The sequence below is a fragment of the Melospiza georgiana genome, chromosome 7 (assembly GCF_028018845.1).
Source record: "Melospiza georgiana isolate bMelGeo1 chromosome 7, bMelGeo1.pri, whole genome shotgun sequence".
Classification (NCBI taxonomy): domain Eukaryota; kingdom Metazoa; phylum Chordata; class Aves; order Passeriformes; family Passerellidae; genus Melospiza; species Melospiza georgiana.
In genome coordinates this window covers 37294155-37318008 of record NC_080436.1, presented here as the reverse complement: position 1 = coordinate 37318008, position 23854 = coordinate 37294155, and the positions used below count along the sequence as shown (strand labels likewise).

The window sequence follows — 23854 nt, the reverse complement described above, 5'->3', positions numbered from 1 at the left end:
AATGGGAAAACCCCAGGCAGAAGGTGTAGTATGATTTTGGGGTTGGAGGGAGGAGATAGAATAATTACAGCTTGTTGTTTCAAGCATATTTAGACAGAACAATTGACAATGTTTGGTTAGAAGTTATACTATTAGTTCTGTGTAAGAATCCAAGCTTTTTCTTACAAATTGCTAGTAATTTGAGCTTATACACAGTGTTTTGTTTTGTTTTAGAATCATAATATGGTTTAGGTTGCGAGGGACCTTAAAAGTGATGTAGTTGCAACCCCCTGCCAAGGGCAGGGACACCTTTCACTATCCCAGGTTGCTCCAAGCCCCATCCAAGCTGGCTGTGGACACTTCAAGGTTTGGGAGATGTTCATACAGATTAGGACTCCTTTGGCTTTGCAAAGTTGAATTAATAATCTATATTCCATTTTTGCTTCCGCTGTAAGGTAAATGCCTTCTAGTCTGGCTATATATATACAAAACCAAACCAAGAATTTCTCTGTCATCAAACACTGTGTCAAGGTTTCTAGGACTGAAGTGTGGTATTTAGAGGCTGTGGGCTTTGGAATAACAAGTCAGTAGGCAACAGTAGTAAGAAACACATGAAGTTCTGTGTATGCATGAATGGGTCTCTGCAGTATAATTTAAGCAACCCTGTAATATGGTCAGGAGGCAGTTTTTTTGAGAAAATCATTGAAAAAAGTAATTGAGTGAAATAGTGTTGAGTGATAAGAAAATCAGTGGGGGATTAACCTTGCTAAAGCTTGTTTCTGAAGCTTTTTTCCCTATTCAGATAGGATATAGTCAAAGTAACCATTCTGGTAACAGTCAAAGGAAACGCTGTGTGTATTCCCCAGCACGTTTCTTAGAATCCACTGTGCCTGTAGACTCCAACTTTACAAACGTAGTGGTGTGTCAGCAACATCCCAGGTGTCATTATAAATGCCAGCAGTATGTAAGTGGTATTTGTAAATAAGCCCGAACAAGTGAAATGGTCTGTGTTAGTCAACCATTCTGCACCTTGGATACATTGAAGGCTGATGCTTGGTTGAGTAGCTAAACTAAATATCAAGTGGTGTTACACAGCTTGAAAAGAAACTCAGCTCTAAAGAGAAAAAGCAGACTTTTTTTCTTTCTAAGTCATTCTGTTAATGCCCAAGAAGATGTTTCCGTGAGTGTTAAGAAACCAACTGTCTATAGACTCTAGGAAAAATGGTTTATGGATCTCTCTTGCCCATGCTCATTCAGAGCTTCAATGGGGAGGCAGAGTGCTGCAGCTCTGAAGAGTAGCTTGAATCATCTTGCATGAATATTGCTCTCTCCAAGGATATTGGCATGCAAAACAGATTCTGTTCATCTTAGAGGATGTTGAATGCACCTCACACATGGCTTCATAACCACTTTGAGATGAACAGGCAGAGTTTGGATTACGTTCTTGTCAGTGGAAGCAAGTGTGTGTGTGATCAATGCAGATAGGTGGAAATAATTCCCTTTTCTCAGAGCATTTGCATGGTATTGCTTATTTTGGGTACCCCATCTGAGTTTTTTTTCCACTTGTATATTTTCTGAAGGGAACTTATTATTTTCCTTCCTCTCCTTTCCCCTCCCTCATAATTACATTTTATCTTTGGTGGTCAAAGGGGGGAGAGTGTCTTCCAGATTTATTTCTGCCTTAAATGTGGGGCTAAATCAGTTTCATAAGCACCTTCAAGTATCTATCACTTACAAAGCTTTGTGGGATTAGTCTCTGCTTAAACACTGATGGGAAAATAGGATCTGAAAATATTCAGAAAGTACAGAGTGAATGATGCTGATCTAAGGCCTGTGTAACACCTCTCTTGGCTTCAGATCCATTGAATGAAAATGATTTTTGAAAACCACAGCATAAATAGGCGATTTAAATACAGGTTTAATGTCATCTCTCTAACAAAAGCACTCCAAATCTCTAGTCTAACCTTACTCTTCAGTTTGAAGCATTCCATGTGTCCTGTCCCTCCAAGCCCACGTCCCAAGAACGTTTCCATCTCTCCTGAAGGCCTTTGAGGCACCAGAAGGGGCTCTGAGCTCTCCCCAGGGCCTTCTCTTCTCCAGGTGAACACCACCAGCTCTCCCAGCCTGGCTCCAGAGCTGTGGGGCTCCAGCCCTTGGAGCATCCTCATGAACTCCTTTTGGTCCACTCAAACTGGTCCAGGTACATGGAAATAACCAGAAGTTTCAGCTGTAGCATTGCTGTGAGCCTGACTGCCCGTGGAACACTGTTTTGAGGTAACACTGCCTTTATTACAAAGGTTTTCCCAAACTGTCCATACGATGTTGTTCTCCAGGCCTCCAAGAGCTGCTTATGGCTGCTGTGAATGCTTAACTGGGGGTATTGCCAAAAATTTCCCAATGGCCACAGTAACTGCACAGCCCTGATGCCTTTAGTAGGAGTCAGAACAGATCTTTAACTTGCTGGCAAAGGCTGTGATATTTGTGGCTTTGAAATGAAGAAGTGGGAATATTAAGCACAGGCCTTGCGTGTGTGAGGTGTGAGCGGTTTCTTGCGTTGCCTTGTAATGGTATTTCTGGGATTTTTTATCAGCAGTGTCAGCAAGAGCACCTACTAATAGCCAGCTAAATTTTAAATAGTTTGGATCTTCCAGTAATGACCTTAAAATAGTTCCTTGAGCTCTGAGCCCTGCAGTGGATATGTTTTGTTCTCTGCTCCCCTGTAGTCATGGCCATTATAAACCACACTTAATGTTCCTGACCTCCCAGTCCTGGAAGTGTCCAAGGCCAGGCTGGGTGGGGTGTGGAGCTGTCTGCTCTAGTGTAAGGTGTCCTTGCCTGCAGGGTTGGAACAAGATAACCTTTAAGGTCTCTTCAAACCCAAACTATTCGGTGATTCTTAGTGTTGTACCAGTGTGTGGGGGGAGTGCTCCAGGTTCTGTGCTGGTACAAGTGGAAGGAGCTGGTAAGTGACAGCATAATTTTGGTTTTGTTGAGCAGTATGTTCTATTTTGATAAGGATTTCCAGGTTTTGAAGAAAAGTTTTGTGAGTGTGGCCAGTTGCTCAAGCACAGTAAATGATTTTCAGACAGTGACCCTAAAGCTGAAAACTCAAGTGAGTTGTACTGATACATTCATGATTTATAATGGAGTCAAATTAAAAAAAAAATCCCTGTTTTTAATTCTTTTTGTTAAAGACTACAGTGCTGTTTGTGGGTTGTAGCCAGATTTTCTTATGTGCAATAAAAGCCAAGTTTTTAAGGCCCAGGCTTTTTTGAGCATGATGATTTTAATGGCACTTTTCAGCCATCTGAGAAACTTCAAGGAAAAAATTTACATCTTGATGTCCTCTCTGAGTGTCCTTGCCTTGCTTTATCTGTGGCACTGTTAAAAAGGGCCACGCACTTGTTTCATGTCTGTTAGGGTCTCCCCCAGACATGAATATTTATTCGCTTTGCAGTATCTGTTTTGAAAACATCAGCTCAGAACCTAAACTTGTTTACAAAACAACCAAAATAACCTTCCAAAACAGATTGTTTTGAGATGCTTGTGTATCGCTTTTATTCATGGAAAACAAATATTTCCTGCAATGCTCACCATTTCAATTGGCAGATGATACCAGACATGTTTATTTAACTCGTGTCAGTGTTTTTCAGCTTTCTGCAATGTGTGTATCCATAGATACTTCCCAGTGGAGGAGGCAGACCCCTTAACTTTCTGATACTTGTGAAGTAAAATTAAATGTATGAATACGCTTTTCTTCGTTGCTTTAAGCCAATCCTTGAAGTAATTTGCAAGCTCTGCACACAAGAGGATAGAAACAAGGGACTTAAGTCATTAAATTTGCTATTCTTGGGTCAGCAGAGATGCTGGGGAACACTTGCAGTGAGCTGTCAGAAAGCATTTTGGCCAGAAACTGGAGCCTTTAATATTTCTAGAGCCCTTTCAGAGGGCTTAGTCAAAGCCTGCTAGGGAAATTATTTACAGGAAACAGGGTGCTGCACCACTAAATCAAATTGGCAACTCCTATTGTGCTGGATTTATAAATTGGTGTGGGTAACATGTCATCTGCACGTCAAGTTGGAAATAAGATATAAATATTGTTAACATGGAAAAATGTTTAGTGCTGTATGAATCCCTCATTCAGTATTGTGTGATGTTTGCTATTGACTCTGAGGGCTTTTGAGGGGTTTCTAAAAGCCCTACTGTGGTGCTGGCTGCACAGAAGTTAATGAGAGGTATTTCTGTTCTTATGGCTTCAGAACATGAAGCCCTGGTTCAACTCTCTCCTGAGCTGAAAAGAGTTGGGCAAGTGAAAGAACAGAAAATTTCATCTGTTGAATTTTAGTACTTAATATTCAAAACTGAGGGCTTTTTTGTACAAGTAACATTTCAGCCTTGAAGTTACTTAGAGGATCATGCCCACACTGCTGTAGGGATCCAGTACTTAAATGTTGTGTCTCATAAACTAACAATAACTTGATCATTTATTCTCTTCCCTTGAAATTAAGGATTTCATAGGTTGGCAAAATCCTCATGATTGCCCTTTTTATGTTCCTTCAGTTGCAGGTCTTAAGGTGGGAAAACATGGCAGGTACATTTGGCTCCTCTTTTGAAGGAAATAAATAAGATTGAAATAAATTTTGAAGTAATTTTACTGAAATATCTTGTGAACTTTGCATCACAGAATGGTTTGTGTTGGAAGAGACCTTAAAGCTCATCTTGTTCCTACCTCCTGCTTTGGTCAGGACATATTCCACTATCCCAGGGTACTCTAAGCCTTGTCCAACCCAACCTTGGACACTTCCAGGCATCCAGGGCAGCCACAGCTTCTCTGGGCAACCTGTGCCCTTACCACCCTTACAGTGAAGAATTTTGTTCTCTTATCTTATCTAACCCTGTCAGTGAGGGTTGAGCACAATCCCTGTTTCCTGTCCCTCCATCCCTTGTCCCAAGCCCCTCTCCAGCTCTCCTGGAGCCTCTTTATGCTCTGGCAGCCTTCTCTCCTCCAGGTGAACACCCCCAGCTCTCCCAGCCCACGTCTCTCTTGCACTGGAAAGCCCAGAGCTGGATGCAGCTCTGCAGTTGGGATCTCACGGGAGCAGAGGGGCAGCATCTCCTCTCTCGACCTGCTGCCCCCCATGGCTTTGGATGCAGCTCAGGACAGAGTTGGCTTTCTGGCCACCTGTCCTCAGAATTGCTCCTGTGTTTGGGTCCCCTCCCTGATTTCACAGCTGAACTCCATTTGACAGTGGATCTCGTTGCATCCTTTTCATGGACTCAAGGTGTGACTGAAGAAGCAGATCCTTTCATCACATATTCAAGGGATACCTTCTGACTGCAAAAGAAATCTGGCTTGTGCCCACTCAAGTGTTGCTGCCAAACATCTCAGGCTACCAAGCCTAATGTTGAAATTAACTCTTGCAATTCCAGCTTTTTATAAGAGCAGTTTAATTCCTCAATCCTAAGTTCTGTTGACACAAGAGTGATTTGGTCTTCATTTATTATTTTGCTACTTCAAATTTACTGAGGAAAACAAATCAACTTTTTGATGTGGGTTGATTTTTATTACTTCACAGAGTGACTAATGATGGCTTCTAGCAAATGCTTTGTCTTTTAATCAATTGGCTAATATGCACTGTAGACTGTGACTTTCAAATAAAATTAGTTAAAATATTTGTGACTTTTTAAAAATGAATACATATGCTCTTTAAACTGGCCATGAATGCACATTGTAATTCTTACCTTCTGTACAGAAACTGGTCTGAAGCTCAGAGCGTGTGGAGCACATTTCTCATCATATTCCTAATAAATCGGAGGAATTTCAAAATGCCAGCCCATTATTACCAGACTGGGACTTTTTCTATAATAGGGAACTAGCAACTAATATGTCTCCTGTCAAGTTTAAAAATAGTGCTACATCTCCCATTACCACACCTATTAGTTCCCTCTCCTCTCGGAGATACTCTAAATCAAGGATTCTTCATCTATTTAAACCTAATGTAAGCCTTCAGCATCATCAGTGCTATCAAATTTATAGTCATAGGTGCAGCACTGGAAATGTTGAGTCCTGTAAACTGTGTTGATCCTTCATGTGCTGTAAACACACAGCAAATAAGTTGGGTAAAGCCAACATATAATTTAACAACTTTAGCAGTCTGTTAAAATCAGTTTTCATTTTTCTAGGCTTCTGAATTACATGGCAAATGGGAGCTTATAATTAACTGTTAAATCAGAATAACTAATTTTCTCTCAGATCCAATTGCAAACCTGGCATACTCTCATATGAGGTTATACTCTCATATTAGAGCTGTATTTTTTTTTATTTTACCTTGTTTAAAAAAATCCTGTTAGTGGTGGAAGAGCTCCTCAAAATAATGTAAAACTTGTTGTGAAGATAATTATTTAATATCTTCTGCTCTGCAGCATACTTACTCATGTTAACTTCTGTAAATCTATTTGGACCATTAAAGGGAGGAGACAGAGGAACAAAGCCTATGGAAGAGTTAATTTGGTTTGTTGGTGATGGGTGATGGTGGCTGTGGTTGTTTTCTTGGCAGGATGGCCCTGGTTCTCCATCACACCTTTTCTGTGTCTTTTCCCCTTTTATCTTGCTTTTCTTTGGAGGAAAATTTTATCCTAATTAAATATGAACAATGCTTAATTTGCCCTTGTAAAACTGAATTTGTGAGGGTAGTTTACAGAGTACTGAGTATCCCTCATGCCCTGTCCTGAGTAGTATTTAGTCCCATGCATGCAATTTAGGAGGTCAATTAGACACAAAGAAAGCAAGTTGCATATTGTAATTGCCATTCCAAGTGTACTGAGGGATCAGCACATCAGTCAGGGAAATTTCCCTGAAATATATCTTTGGAGTGCTGTGCTCCATGGGGGCATGGAGGCTTCCCCACAGAGGTAACTTTGACTGTTGTGGTTTTGAGTTAACCATAAATGTGATGCACAGATGTCTTTCTCCACTGGAAAAAAAGTATAAATTGCAATAATTTATTCAGTATAGATTAAGATCTTCAAAGATGTTGATTGAGGATGGCTAGAAGTGTAGATGCAGAGTATTTATGCTCATCTCAGACTGTGTTAGGGAAGAAGGTAAAAAGAAAATTCTGGGGATTAAATTTTTTTTGCTTTTCTGTAGCTGGAAAAACCCCCAAATTTAATTTACAACAGAAAATTATGAAGGTCATTAGTGCCTTTGCCTAGATAAAATAGTAAAACAGTTTAAATTCTGAGTTTTAAAATACGTACACCACATATGCATTAACGTCTTTTTCCTAAGGATTTATAGCAATATTGTTAACTTAGCATTCACAGGGTAGTGTGCAGATTTTACAGCATGTTACTTTCTAAATGCATAAACTCCAAAAGGAGCCTTAACTGTTTCTTATCTCAGGGTGTCTCTGGATTGATAGCCATGGGACATCTTAAAAATCTTGACTTCCAATTCCTGCTGCTCCATCTCAGGGTTGAAAACACAGACATAAGAACTGAACGTGGAAGTCCTCACAATTCAATTAAGATCAAACCAATTCTTTGAAAAATTATGTTGCTTGATAGAATCACAGAATAGTTTGGGACCTTAAACCTCATGGTCAGGGATGCCTTCTACTGTCCCAGGGTGCTCCAAGCCCTGTCCAGCCTGGCCTTGGACACTTCCAGGGATCCAGGGGCAGCCACAGCTTCTCTGGACACCCTGTGCCAGGGCCTCTCCACCATGTCAGGGAAGGATTTCCTCCCAGTTTCTAATGTAAACCTACCTTCTTTCAGTTTAAAGCCATTCTCCTTGTTCTGTCACTCCATGCCCTTGTATGTGTAGCTCATAAGTACAGTAAAAACGAGATGTGGTATTTTAGTGAAACCAAAGCAGGCCAGGAAATCCATGGAGGTTTCATTCTTTGCTGCCTCCAGGTAATGGTAAATTTTGGTATTCTGTAGGTGTTTGTAGCTCTCAGGTTGTGTACATAGTCCAGACTGTGGTTTATGGGTGTCACCAGTAAATTAATGTTACTGCTGCTCAGCCATCCAAATACAGGTGAACAATTTTGGTCTACCACATTCTCAAAAGAAGTGGAGGTTTTCTTGCTTTTTCCAGTTGGTTTATATAAAAGATAAATTGTCATTCTCGCTTATGCAGTTCAGTAATGACAAACCTCAGAACTGGTACTTTTGGGTGATCTAAATACAAGTTAAATTTTGGTTAAACCTTAAGATGTGATTGTGTTTAAGGTACAGCTTTGGGGTTTCGGTGAGTCACTGTCGTGAGTGGGAGGGCAGTGCAGGCTCTTTCAATCTCTGGTTGTGTATTTACAGCACATCCCCAATTCAGGTGGGGATGAGAAGGAGAAGGGACAGAGGAGGAAAGGTAAGGACTCTCAAAAGTCCTTTGGAAAATCACATTTTATTGCAATGTGGAACATGGAAATTTTTTGCCTGTCTCAGCCATCACAGTGAGCTTATGTCAAACCATCAAAGGTTTAAGTGTGTTGATGTCCACAGGTTGTACCTGGTGGGTTTTGCAGTGGGTTGAGTTACGACACTCTGAACCACGTGTGCTCGGATACGGCGGTGGAATAAATTTCTCATATGTGTGGGACTGTGACGGTTAAAACAATCATTACTGAAACCATATACCTTATTTCCTGTAACTAATAGCAGATCTCTACCTGTGGAATATATTAACAATTATTCCTTTGGGTTTGGATGGTTGCTCAGCTGTTTTGTTGGACAGATATTTAGACGTGGTCTGTAATTTATGTTGTCTGAGTACGTCAATGAACAGAGCTAATTATGGCTTCCTGATGTGAGCTGTGCTGATGTTTGTGAAACCACACTTCTGCATATAAGACTGTGTGTTCTTTAATAATTTGTGGAAAATGATGGGTTTTCTCTGCCTAGGTTGGTTAACAAAAATACCTAAGTTGGCATTCACCTGGAGTTTAAAAAGAAGCCATGGTTTTGTGTCTGGTTGAACAGTTAGTCCTTCCATGCCTTTAAAGATAATTTTTATTTATTACTCTGTGCAATACTCAGACTTCCTTTTAGAAGGAAATTACTGGTTCAAACAGCAGTGGCTCTTTCAGGGACTCCATGACTTGCCATGTTTCAGTGTGGGGTAGAGCTGCAGCAAATGACAAAAGTCCTGGCTGAATGTCACCATGAGCTTCTGGCTTTGAGACAGCACCTAATTACCCACCTACACGTCTCAGTACTTCAATATACCTCTGTATTAGTCATGTCATTTGGACACTGTTACCACTTTGAAGGTTTTCTTTTTTTCAGATGTGTAATGTGTATCCTGAGGAATGTGCTGCTCTGTATGGTAAAGACAGAGTAGGAAATTTTCAAAGGAAAGGATCCTGCAGCCGTGTGGATGGGGTTGAGCTGTTTGAGGAACACCCAGGATTGCTGGCTCCAGAGAGGAAATACTGTAATGAGAAAGGGGAAGCAGTTCTGTTTTTCTAATATTTGTTGTTTTCTTTGAAATGGGGGAAAGAATACCTGGAGTGATTTATATTTAATTGAGGATTGCATTCCATCAGATACGGTGAATGTTCTCAGGCCATTTATCAGCTGTGTCTTTTGGAGACCTCTGAGGAGTTTATGGTACATATTTACCTTAACTTGGCTGGGTCAAGGGAAATAAAGCAAAAATAATAGCTGTTATTTTTGTATGTGAACAAAACTGGAAGTCATGTGGGTGAAATATGAGCCAAACGACCGTGTCCTACCTCCTCTGTGTCTTTCTAAGTACAAGAAATTATTAGTTATATGTAATATAATTTCCTTAGCATTATCAGTGTATCTTTTAAAAACAGAAGATTTATTGACTTTTAAGTTGCTTCATCTAACTCAAGCCCTGAAGTGAATGTGACATATATTGTACTGCCATTATCCTTTAGTAGTATCTTATGTAGGTAGCATCTTATTTTGAAAAAACAAATGACAAAAAGGAATAAAATAAATCACGTACTGCTTCTTAAATAACATTATAACATTTTTTCTGAATTGAATTTGGTGTATATTGCTGGTAATGTACAGAGATCACACAACAACAGAATCCTACAAGTGCTAGTGAGGATTTCCATAAGCAGTACCTACATTTTTTTGGAGCGAGTGAGTTTTGTAAGAAAACCTTTGAGCTTTAGGTTGCCTCTGAAAAAAAATGTGTCATTGCTGATTGTCACCCTCATGGGCTGCTGCCACGGGGTCTATGAGTGTTATTGTGAAGAATTACATATCAAGAGCTATCTTAACACCCACTCCACGACACATCCACGATTCAACCCAGTTTCCCAATGTAAATAGCCAAAGGGAGTTTATTGTGTAGTAATGCTTGTGCATTGCAGTTCCCCTAATAGATCTAAAGGTAGGTAAATGCAGAATAATGAAGTAAATGTCAGGGTCTTTAAGCAGGAGGAAACATGAGGACTGAGCAATCTCTTCCCGTCATGTACAGTCATTCTCTGTTCCCGTGAGGGATGTACAGTGAAAACTGGTGCAAAATAAAACCAAAGAGCACAGTGTGGGTTCAGCTGAACCTGGGTGATAAAACCAGTTTCAGAACTAGTCTGGTGAAGTGTGATCTGATCAGATGCTTCTTGAACAAATTGCTTTATTAGTGATACTGCTAATGATTTGTAAATTAGTTGCATGCCTCCCTGAGTGACTGACTCAGTGGCATTTACCAACTTTTCACACACCCCGTTTTTAGGGGTTGAATTTATAAAACGCTTCCCTTTAGTCCCTTGAATTAAATTTTCGGTGGCATTTGATGACAAGCATAGCATGATTAATTACAAATTGTTCTTTAGGTGAATAGTGCAGATTCTAAGCCACAGCTTGTGTTTTTATAGCAGTTATTACCCTGCAGGCTCCAAAAGGGCTTTGGAGGAGAGAGTATGATTTTGGTTACATCATTGTAAATTCAGAAAACGTCAGTGATCTCAAAAGTGTGATTTTTTTGAAATTAGGTCAGTGGAAAAGAGATCAGAAACTGCTTTGCTACCTGAAAAGAAGCAAGCTCCAAAATGGAGTGAAGTATCTGCTTCCAGATGGCTTTCCTTTTGGTTTGCAAAGAACGCATTTGTTAAAACAACTAATTTATTTCAAATATTATGGAGGAGTGAATAATAGAGCAAATGATAACCTGAATCCAGGCTGGATTAGGACAAGAAAGTTGGAGCATGGAAGGTTTTTTCTTTTGCTGATTGTGCTGTGGTGACCCAGAAGCTCTACATCACCATTTTGCCTGGCTCCATGGTGGGCCAACAGCAAAAAATAAACCTAAAGGTTTATTATGTTTTGTCTCTCAATTAAATTGATTCAGTGTTTGGATTTTTGTTGCTGGTTAACTGATCTTTTGATAGCCACAGTGCACTTAAAAAGGCTTTTTTGTTTGTTTTCTGCCCTCTGATTACAGAATACATAACATTTTTAACCTGATCTTGAATCAAACTATGTTTCTCAACTATGGGTGAGATGATGATTGAGATTTTCAGGACAGCATATAGTTCTCTGTTGAATTCTCAATTCTTGTCACCAGAGGTTTTGGTAAGATAAGGATTACAGTCTGAAACCACTAGAAATTGCAGGTCAGGAAATGGGTATAAGGCCTTGCAATGTACATTGTCAAACACCAGTCTGGAGTAACTGTGTTTAGTCCATCATTCTTAGGGAGTGTTGAGAGGGAAACCATCAGAGAGGTGTTTGTGGATGGTGAGCACCTTTCAGGGTTTTGCTTTCAGCTGTTGTGTGTGGTGGCTTTGCTCGAAGCATGTGAAAAGCAGCTTTTGAGTAGCCCAGGGCTGTGACTCATGAGGGCGATGAGCAATAGTCACCCGGTTTTCATCTGTCCCCTCGCTTTGGGCAGCACGTTCTGCATCCTGTTTGTGAGCAGCTCTGTGGCTTTTTGTCTCAGAGCTTCCTTGAGCCTCCTCTAGTGTTCTCTTCCACCCACTTTGGAGAACTCAGAAGAAATAGGGTGGTTTCCATGTCCTGTTGTTGCTGGGGTTGTGGTCCCAGCTCCCAGCAATGCAGGAGGGTGTCCTGGGGAATGACCCACCTGCATCTCCCCAAGCTGCTCTCTGCCTTTAAGTCTCTTACCCAAATCACTATTACTGGCGACTGTTCTAGCTGAAGTGTGCTTGAATTACTCTTTAATTTTCTCTGCCACCAGGAAAAGGAGAATGAATGAATAACCTACATTCTAAGTTGTGGAATAATTGACTGTATTAGGGAGTTAGTGTGTACAGTAAAGCTGTTTTTAAATATCGGATTGAAAACAAACCCATAAATTCAAAATACAGTGTGTTCCTAAGTCTTGCACATTTTCATTCATTTAAAATTTACAGACAGTATCTTTTAAAGGTCAAAATAATCTAGTCATCGTAATTCCTAAGTTGCCTTTTCTGAAGTAGACTTATTAATATAATATCAAGGATATATTACAAGGCCTTGCAGTATATTTCTTCTTTGTCCAATATAATTTAAATGGTAACAATAGTAATAATAGTAAACTTATGTTTCTAAAGTAAAATACTTCTCTATTTTCATTTTCAGGTTTCAGGCAGTTCTGAAGTACTTGGAAAATGAGTGTCCTTCTCATTGAACCCTTTTATGGTGGCTCCCACAAACAGCTGATGGATCTTCTCCAGGAAGAGCTACAAGAAGATTGTGTCCTCTGCACACTCCCAGCCAAGAAGTGGCACTGGAAGGCACGGACTTCTGCTCTTTATTTCATGCAAACAGTGCCAACAAGTTCTAAATACAGGTAACCAAGGGATTGAATAATTTCTAAACTCAAATTATGCAGCTGCCTTAAACCAGGTCTCTTGAACTCACTCCTTGTGTGTATGCAAGGGTGTATGTGAGAGCATTTAGGGGCTTGCAGTGGGCAGTACAGGTTTTTCTTCTTGGGTATAACTGAGAAATTGCATGTTTTATTTAGAATTTCCAGGACTGTTTTGTCATGCATCTCCAGTCCCCGAGAGTCTCTCAATATCTGGGTGCCTGATGTCTGTATGTGTATGTGTATCTCTTATTTGAAATTTATCATGTGAGCTCAGTCATTCTGAAAGGTTTAAACTGTGCTTCACAGATTAGGCTGAGAGATGGCATAGATGTGAGCACTGCAAGCTTCCTCACGTGCCCTCCCATGTATCTATTAGCAAGTCTGATTTATCAGTGTCCTGCTCAGGCTGACCTGGAGGATTAAGGGAGCAGTTTTATCTTAATGATGGTCCAGTTCAGTAACGTGCCAGCAACTGTGGGTGTCAATTATACATTTATGTAAGTAGCAAATTTCCATCAGCTAGAACCTGTGCTGATAAAAACGGGCGATTTAGGTCGACAAGATGGCTATCACATAGTGAGAATCAGCCCCTCCAGAGCCAAGCTGTCTCTAAACCCAGCAGTTTTGCTTGGCCTACCTGATCAGATGAGATGTGGCGAGGTGATTGTCTGGAGCAGTGAGATAGAGCTTTGCTCACAGCATGCAGAACGTTGTGTGGGGACTGTGCACCTTCATGGGGGGAGGCTGTTCATGCACAGGGTTCTTTTAGCCCAAGCAGCTGCAGAATGAGCTTCAGGGGGACTCTGAGCACACCTGAATGATGTGCCAACGAGTCACAGTTCAGAACTGGGTCTGGTATTTTTTACTGTGAGAGAGTAGGTGCTTCCTGAGAAAGGAATATAATTTTTCAAGAGTAGATTTGTGCTGTAGAAGGCTGCATTTACTCAGTGTTACCCAGCACAATGTCTAAGCTGTCTTGGAGCACATATTGTGTAAATGTACACCTTTCCTGTGCCTGCTTTTGGCTCCCATATAAAATAATCTCCCACCTCAAGCCAAACGTTATAATTAATTTTCCCCGTTTTGTCTTGTGCGAGGCATTTAGTTTCCTCTTGCTTTCTTTTTGCAACAGTTTTGTTTTGGAGGAGTGTACATGACAAACTGTTATGTAAATTTGTCTTGTATCACAACCACATCCTCCAACGCATCACAATGTTATCTGTGTTCCTTCAAGGTCAGCAGCCCAAGCTGTCCAGCACTAACTGCATTAAACTAATCAGACATCACTCATAGACATACACTTCATTAGTTTAACTTACAGTTACATTGACCTAAGATAACTTAACTCCAATTTGTCAAGTAACCCACATCTTGGGGAAAGGGGGAGGGAGTGCTGACAAAAAAAACCCCAAAAAAAGCAAAATCCCACAAAAAACCCAACAACCCAACAAAAAAACCTCAACCCAGCAGCCTGAAAACTCACTTGAAGTTAATAAACTTGCAATCTGTCATAGACTTATGTGCAAATACAACCTTTACTGACAGCAAATAAATCTGATCTAACCAATGGAGCATCTTAAGGAGAGGAAAGCGTTTTCTTTGCTGGTGCTGTTCGGGTTGGAGCAGAGGGAATCAAACAGTCAAAGTTGACAAAGATGCAATGGTTAAAATAGAATTTGTACCTTGTCCTCGCATGCAGCATAAAATTTTAGGATCAAGGTCTGATATGGCTGGTGAGAGGAAAACTGATTAGAGGTACCTTCTACTTTACTTGCACATTTTTAATGCTTGTTTTGTAATTGAATGTTTCGATTATTTTATTAAATTGAAAGTATGGGTGCATCACATGCAACCTAGTAAGGATGACTACTCTCCTATTAGAAAACACATTGATTAAAATTAATTTTAATCCTGTTAGTTCTAAGCTTTCTAATAACCACTGAAGATCAGCTTCCCAGGTAGCAGTTTGTAAAGACAAAATTCCATTCTAAACTGGCAATACTGTGTGTTTAGAATTGCACACTTAAATATTTCAGCCTTCTTCTGGGGTCGTGGAAAATACCAAATTTGCATTACTTATAATACTGATATTATTTAAAGAAAAAACCCCTTTGTTTTATAAGTGCTTTCCATAAATGTGACATTTCGTAAATACCTTGTTTTTATTTGTATATTTAGTAGTACAGAAAGGTCACGGATATTTCAAGTGCAAACACTTGTGATAACGGAGCTGCCTTACTACATTTTTATGTTCAAACTGTACTTTATTTCAAGATCCTGGTGTGTGTGAGAAGTAATAATGATGCTGTTGAGTCTGATTTAGATGTATTTTAGACAAGCAGTGTAGATATGTTTTAAGCGATTTAGAGTTCTATCCATATAAGCTGATTTTTGGGAGCAGAAGGTTTGTTAATTTAAATGTGACACTCAGCAAGTTAAGGAATAGTCTTAAAAAGTGCTTTTGAAACAAAGGATGCACTGCAGAGCCATAGATGTTAAATTCAGACGTTCTACAGTGAGCAGAGAGTTTCTGTGATGAACTTGCTAATTGTTTTATCAGAGCACAGACGTGTCCTCCCTTGAGCACAAGCTAAAGCTGAGCTGGTAACGAACAGGGCATTTAATGTTACTTTTGTGAACTGTACGGCCGCTCTCTTGGTGTGCAGGAACACGATGTTCCCAAGAACGTGGAGATCTCCCCGGGATTGTCGCAGGGAGAAGGTGTCCTCACCCTCCACAGGGAACGCACACAGCTCTTACGGGAGATGTCGGACACTCAGTGTTAGATCTGCAGCCCTGCCTGGATTTGTATTAATTCCCCAATGCAAAGTCTGTGCTGCATTTCCCCGGAAAAGTTTTGCTTTTCTGTTTCCTTGGCTTTGCTGAGCAATGTGTTAAACCAGCTCACGTTTTCCTTCTTCTCCTGAGAGGAGCATGGGAGCCCTGAGGAGTGGGAAGCCCAAGCATGCAGAATCCCTTCAACTTAGAAGGCCAGAAGGAGAATTTAAAGGTGGATTACTTGCCTAGAGATCTTGGAATGATCACATAGATTGATGTGCAGCAGCCACAGACTGAGTTTCAATTGCTGTAGAGTCACAGATGACTTTTCCCTAATTTGAAAGAAGGTGCCTGTACGTTGCGTTGGTACGAGGAGTTTCGTGCTCGTGGTGGCAGTTTCCAAATCACAGCATTTGAAGTGCGCTGAAGAAAGGGGAGAATTACTGTCTGCTTTCTCTAGACAAGGTTTTCAACCATCTGAGGGTTTTGTTAGCAGTTGGTGGGATATTATCTTCATTCTGTGGATTTGGAAGGTCCAGCAGAGCTGCTGTGCTCACTGCTTTGTCTCCCAACTTCTTCAGACAGCTTCAGCCTCTTGATAAATGTGGGTGTCTGATCTTTAGCCTCAAGTTGTTTTCCATAACACACAGTGACTATTCTGTAATTCCAGAAAGCATGTAAAAGAAGAAATTTTTTTAGCCTTTTAAAAATTCTTATTTCAAGGAAAGTTCTCAAATTTGAAAATGTTGTTGCACAATTTAATGAAAAACAAAAATGCTTTTTTTTCCCTCTAATTATTTTCTTTATTACAGTGAGCAGTCTATTAAATTACAGATAGTAAAACATTGGTATGATACATTAGATGAAAGGAGTTTATCTTTTAGGAGCTATCCTCTACAAAATAATTCAGTCTCCAAAAACTTAGTAGCATAAAACTGTAAAACAGAGTGACTAAATTCAGTGTAGCTTCCAGTGTGTTTTAATAGCACTGCTATATTATTTTAAATATATATATATATATAAATATTATGTATAACATTCAGTATTGCCCCCCAGGTAGCTGTTCATATGAATAAAGATTTTATTTGTAACAGATTCTAGCCCTGAAATAGCCCTAGGGTAAATGTTAGCATATATATACCCCTTGATATCTGACAACTATATTTTAAAGACAAATTCTGTGCTTTTTACGTTTTACAAAAGAGAAAACAAATTATTGTTTTCAATTAATAGAGCTCTTGGAAAAACCCCAACCTGGGGTGGTGTTCAGCAAAGGAGAGTGCATTTCAGCAGTATATAATATAGATGTGGTTGTTTCTTGATTTTTTTTTAAATATTCTATTAAAATCTACTAGATTTTAAACTGTTTCAGATCTGATACTTTTGTTCTATTCTATAAGCAGAAAATGCATTATTATAGAGCGAATTCTGGTGGGTTGTGTCCCCTAAATATCTTAAAAAAGCAACCCTTTAATTTTTTTTTTCCAGTGAGTATTTCAATCCTACTGAAAACATAACACTGTGGGGATGTGTGACCATTTGCAAGCTTGAGGATTTAACTGTTTTCTAGATATTTTGCTTTCAGAAACATTCCTGCATGCCCTGGAGTAGGTGTTTGAGGATGTAACTCAAAGCAGGGCAGGGCAAATTTCATTACATCTGAATACATAGATACCCATTTGTGCTGGAAACATTCCTGTCTGTTTACATCTTTCCATAAAATACTGGAAATGTTTATATAATCTTTGTAAGAATTGCAGTAATTTGTCTTGCATTAGAGGCTGTCCTAGAATTTGACCCTCATAATGCTCAGGTAAGGAATAAATACATTATATGTATGAATAGTACATAAGTTAAAAGAAGATAACAAATCACCTACAAATTAAAAGAAAAAGTTTATCTGATAGTGTTTGGGATTTTTTGGGCATATTTTATGGTGTTTGCTTCTATCTATAGGTGCATAAACATAAATCTGATTCATAGCATTAGCTACTAAGAGTGTATATTTTGATGTTGCTGCTCAAATTCACTGCATTTGAAGATGGGACGTGCCTCATCTCTTTGGAATTACTGAATAATTCTCTACCCAGAGGTTGTCTTGGTTTCACCTCATGTCTTTGCTCTTTGTGTTTTAACTGCAGTTTTGTGTGGGGCACAGTGGAATGTGCTCCTAGAGATCCCTTGTGCTTTTATGAGCTGATGTAAAGGCAGGAGTATATAAGGTGATATATGTAATATCCAGTGTGCCATAAGGACAGGGTTCAGGTCTCCTGGAAACACATAATCACAGACTGGGTTGGGTTGGAGGTGACCATGTCATTCCCACCCCTTTGCCATGGGCAGGGGCACCTTCCACTAGACCAGGTTCCTCCAATCCCTATCCAAGCTAGCCTTAAACACTTTTTAAATTAAAAATACTGCATGGATGTAACTCACTGATGGGTACAACTCTCCACATTCTCACCTTGTTGTGGAGGTGCCCAAAGGAAGGTGTGGGAGCCCCTGCTTCGCCCTGCGCTCCGCTTTTCCGCTCCCTCACTGAACAAAGGGTCACTACTGCTTTAATTCCCTTAGTGCAAAACTTGCTGGCGTTTTTCCCCCCGAACAAACCATTTTGAGTTCACCCAGGTTAGTTCACACGGGCTGGTGCAAACGCACACACGTTTGTCCTGCCCACGCTCCGAGGGAGCTGGCTGGGAGTTCGCTCCGCTCCGGGGGCCAGATGGCCGTCCTAGCACCACGTTGAGCCTCAACCAATAAACCCTACTGAGATACGAGACACAGGCACCATGTACTGAGCTAAAACAACTTGGTGACTTCTGACCAGAGCTGGCTGGTGTCCAGCCAGCTTTGAGTGTAAGCACAGAGAATATACGTCCATATGGAATGGCACGAAGCTCCACCGCTCGGCACAGATGATGCCCTCCACTGCTGTAGCCCTGGATAATAGAGGGTGTCCCAGCCTGGATAAGGGGTGTGAAATTCTCTCTGCTGAGGGAGGACTTGGAGGCCATCTGATGCTGGAAAAACGTAACATGGGAATGCGTGTGTAAAACTGGGTTTTGTTTGATTTAGGTTAATATCGCCCCAACGCTGTTCTGGAAGCTTCTTTTGAAAAATCTTAACGGTCAGAGAGAATTTGGAAAGGGGAGCATCTTATCAAATGGATTTGAAAATGATTTTTAGCAGAATCCTAATATAAATCAAGGTGTGAAAGTTAACAGAAAAAGGGTTTGGAATCATAATTAATTTGCTTTTTTATAAATGGTAAAGATAGTGTAAATAAAAGCGAATGATTAAATAATAGGTAAAAAAAAAATAATTAATCCAGCAGGCTTAACCCAGTAAAAAATAAAGTAAAAAATTAGGGAGTGTCTAGAGGCAAAATCACTTCCTATTGAGGATAACAGCACTGCTGTTGTTTCTCTGCTCACAACCAGACTGCGAAAATTTCCTTTTCAATGTGATGGAGAGAGGCTGCCTGAAAAGTTTTTGTGAAGCTGATGAAGGAGGTGGGATGTCCTTTTGAGGGAGATGAATTCTCTTGCTCTGAAGGGCCAGAAACAATGCTCTGGTGCTCAAAAGTCCTTGTACTTGCACCATGATTTAAGAACAAATGTTTTTTTATTCTTAGCTTTGGCTGCCGAAAAACTTGGAGGGGGCGATCCAATAAGAACAGCAAAAAAATCTTCTAAGAACCAGGACAGAAAAACCTCCCAAGTAAACTACCTGAAATTTATTCAGGCAGACAGCAATGTGATCTTAAACATTCACTTTGCATTAATCAACTTTGCCTCAGATAAAATGCTGGCAGATGGTAGCTATTCATTTTAAAAGTGACAGGTTTTCTTTACGTTTTTGTGTGGAAACCCCCACATGCACTCTTCCCTCCAAAAACTTTACTTGGTTAATTTGTCCAACATGCTTTTTTATTTTATTTTATTTTTTTTTTTTTCCCTTAAACACACTCCCATTATTAGGCAATTTCACAATTTGGACGGTTAAAAGAGGGTTTAGATGAGTTTAAACGCAGGCTCCTTGCTTTGAAGTCAGGGGAAGTGCGTATATGGGAGCTGGGTTTTGGCAGAAGCGAGCTGGGGGTGACGGGGACGGTGCGGGGAGAGGTGCGGGGCCGGGCAGGACGCGGGCTGGGACTGCTGGGTGATCTGTGCAAAGTGCTAATGTGAAGTGGCAGTTGTCTGTTTGATGTGTAAAAGATTTGCTGAAATTCCAGCAAAATATTCTGATGAGAGAAGGAAAGAACAGTCTGGGTTTTCAAACCCTAGCATGTGTTTTCCTTTATGTTCTCAAATGCCGGGTGAAATCCTTATTTTTCTTTCTAAAATGAATTTTATGAATCACCTGGAGAATTGATATTTACATTGCTGGCAGTAAAATGTAATGAAATTGTGCATTATGATTCAGTATTTCTGCACTTAGGGTTTTAATGAGGATTTTATCTGTCCTTTTCAATGGTTGCTGTGTATATATTTTATTTCTAGATTAGTTATGGATTACATTTCTATTTTCAAATAACAAACATATACACTACTATATTATAAAGAATATGATACTTTCCACAATTCATTGTCATTCCAGCACATAACACTAATTTGATCTTCCAAAGGGAAAGTAAAAAAAGCTTTAGTTTGCATCTAATAAAGAGAAAAATATTGATTTTCCCCTTTTTTTTGCTGCTGCTTTTTTTCCTAATATGAGGTTGATTTTTTTCCTTTTTTTTTTTTTTTTTTTTCCTAAGAAGTAAATATTACAAATTTTGTCAGATACTTGCTTTGCACATGATTTAGATTTATAGCTTTGTGTTCAGGTGTCATAAACAACTAATTTTCTTAATGAGTACCCACAACTAGACTGCGTTTTGTGAATTGATGCATGATGAAAAAGAATTTTACATTGTGCAAAGTGTTTTTAGCAAAGCAATTTTGGGAGAAGACCTACCTCAGCACTAATATAAATATAAATACTTTTGGGGTTTTTTTGGGTAGACTTTAACTTGACCCAAACACGCTGAAATTTGAATGTCTTGGTTCAGGTAATTGTGACATCTCAGTTTCCCGTCTTCAGCAGAGTTGAATCCAGAGGTCTTTCCTTACCTATTTCAGCCCATGTGTCTCTACCTGAGAGCCAGCTTGGATGGGTCTTGGAGCCACCAAGGTTCCCATGGCAGGGATTTGGAACTGGATGTTCTTTAAGGTCCCTTCCAACCCAAACCATTCTAGGATTTTTTTCTACATCTGCTTTTCATGCCAGCTGAGGGCTGTCAGCACCTGCTATGGGCGTCCATGAGTTTCAGGGTAGATTTTGAAGGTCCATGGTCACTCTGGAAAATGTGTCCAAAGGTGTTTTCTGGTTTTATCTTCTTGATTTCTCTGGGATTAGGGAATGACTGTCCCTAAGACAAGGCTGGGGTCTGTTGATTGCTCTCCAAGGGCATCCCCTCCTGGTGCAGTGCCATCCAAGGGACTTGGGCCATAATCTTGGAGCCCACTCTGGTGTGACCTGGCCATGGTCGGTGAGGGTGGTTGTGGATGGATGGTTGTTTCATAAATGCCACTCTGTATCAAACAGAAATGTTAGTCTAAACATGAGCCACTTAATTTTGTAGATTATTATCTCATTTCTTCCCTAAATACACAACACATATCTAAGCAGGAGTTTGTGCCGAATTGTACCACAATGGAAAACATTTAATTTAGGATCAACTTCTGACTCCCCCCTACCAGAGTTTGGTCAATTTATTTCCTCCTCCTCTTCCTTTTAATACATCTCAACCTAGTATTGGTTGGCTTTGAGTCATTATGATGATGAATTTAACTTCCCTACAAAAAACAATTAGGAACACATCCATTGCATCTATTAATTAGAATATCTTTGATGAATACAAAGCAACTGAAAGGCTTTTCTTTGTTCATCGTTCTGTAATGATAATTTACACAATTTCCTTATTCCCTTGGATGGTATTTTTCCTTTCTTGCCTTTGTCCTTTGTCCCTGTCTTTTCCTCCCTTCCTCCTGCACATTTACTCTGATGGTCCAGTGGACACAGTCATTTTAAAGAATGCTTTCCATTTCAGAGCACTGGCTGTTTTTATTGTTTATGTTTATAACCTTGCCTTCTTGTTCATCATTTTTTGTTTTAGCTCTCTTAATTTCCATTTTACTTGTTGCACGCTTGAACTTATATTTCTGTCTAGTTGCCACTTGAAGGAAGAATGAAGGAAACAGCAGTGGACACAACATCAAAAGCAAATATCTGGTTTTCTTGTTGCAGAATAACTGGAAGAATTCATTCCTTTTAAGAGTATGTTGAAGAATTATATGGGGAAAAATGTATTTAGAGTGGAGCTAATGTTTCTCTCACACCACCTTACCTGTAACTACATCAGTCCTTTAAATTAGTGATTTACCAAATGTTTTAAAAAGCAAAGATGTAAATGATTATGGGTAGAACAATAGAAAATTCATTTCAAATTCTGTTTTTCTTGCAGTTAAGTGGCATTCCTACTGGTTTCTGTTAACGTGTTTTCTTTGAGTGCTAATATTTTTTAACATAGCATACTCTATGGAAAATTATATGTATCTAGTTAGAATATGGAAAAATCTTCATGTATTAAAGATACTATGTAATAACATGAAAAAATTCTGAACAAGTAACTCTATGTATATTATATATGGAAAAACTAAAAAAAATGAAGGGGAGTAATTTGAGAACATCTGTAATTTTTTATTTATGTTAGAGAATATCCCATTTTTAATTAAAGATGGAATTTAAGAGTGATAAATGGTACCATTATCTAGTAACAGTTAGTTTTCAGGCATTTTTTTCCAAATGTTCTGCAGATTGCTGCAGGTTTGACAGTGCCTTTGGCTTTTGTGTGCAAAATGCATTTCCTACTCGTGACAGAAGAGTTGTAACTCACTAAACATGGAGCAGTTAGCATGCATGGCGACATCTCTATGCTTAAACCCCGAGGAACTGAACTATTTTAAATTATTTTTAATGCAGAAATTTCCTGGTAGTCAATTTTATTAAAAGCCTAACAGTTAAAAATTTTATCTGCCAAATGCATTTTGAGAAATGTTGCTAAAGACACTAAAACTATACAAGAAAAGGTGAATTTTGGGGGTGATTTTGGCAGGGTTTTGAAGCTTTTTTTTTTTTCCCTTTGGTAGTAGAGTGACCATTTTTTGTGTTTCTTTTCTTGTTTTACTTTACCACTTTGAATTCTTTATTTGTCATCATCCTAGACTAAAGTTGGTTCCAATTTATTGTTACATCCTCAGGTCTTGGCTGTGGGGTGTCAAAGTGGGAGGAAAAAAGGTGGGTAGGTGCTTTGGGAGGAACTTGAGTCACCGTTAGATGTTGGGCCCCTCTTGGTATTTATGACCCTCAGTTATCCCAGGATCAAATATTTGGTGTCCTTGTGTTTGTCCATGACTTCCATGAACCTTCAAGGTCCTGACTGGGAGAAGTTCACTTGTGTGGGGTCAGCCGGCCCTTGTGGTTGCTGATGACTCAAGTGATGTTTTCCAGTCAAAAGGCTTTTTTGGTTACACAGTCTTCACCTTTGCCTCCTCCAGACTGTTGTGTTGCCACCTACTCAAGGTGGAATCTGGCTTGCAGCAGAATTTGCCCTTCCGAGCTTTTGTACCAGCCCTGCAGAGGATCCTGTGGGCCCAGGTCTGGAATTGGTTTTCAGTGGGTTCTGTGGCTGTTGAAGCATTCAGATCTGAAGTACCTCTGGTCTTTTCCCCAAAAGCTCCATATGCAGGAGTGGTAGGGAAAAGTATCAGATAAGAGTAAAAAAAAATCTGGAAAACTAGAGTTTAATGTAATTATTGAAAATCACATCATGAGTTAGAAATAGTCAAACCTACATTTTCTTCCTTTTTTTTTTCTAACATGGAGCAGAGAACCTGGAGCATGGTCTTGCATTGAATGAAAACTCATTCTGGTGTAAATACACTGGAAAATATTTTTATATGGTTTTACATTTTAGTAGAGAAGAAAAATATTAGATTTTAATCATAGAATCGTTAAGAATTGGCAAAAACCTCTAAGAGCATCAAGTCCAACTGTTAACCATGCTATGCTGTGATGAGTGGAATATAAATTCAGCATTAAAGTAAGCATCTGTACTTGAAAAATCCTAATTTCCAATGCTAACAGCTGCATGGAAGGTCATTGACATTGTGGAGTGCGTGGGGTCTCTGGGGCTCAGCGTGTTTGAAGTCAATATTTATGGTGCCTCTGTACCTCCTGTCATTAGCAGGA

At 39.6% G+C, this 23854-nt stretch overlaps 1 protein-coding gene across 6 annotated transcripts in view; it reads left to right on the top strand.

Annotated features, from left to right (window-relative positions):
- GTDC1 (glycosyltransferase like domain containing 1) overlaps window positions 1-23854 on the top strand; it is a 174341-nt gene that overhangs the window by 30936 nt on the left and 119551 nt on the right. For all 6 annotated transcript variants that reach the window (XM_058028531.1, XM_058028528.1, XM_058028529.1 and 3 more), the window contains exon 3: window positions 12550-12760. In XM_058028531.1, the coding sequence (XP_057884514.1) occupies window positions 12579-12760 (182 nt within the window). In that variant the 5' untranslated portion in view covers window positions 12550-12578. The remainder of the gene's footprint in view (window positions 1-12549; window positions 12761-23854) is intronic.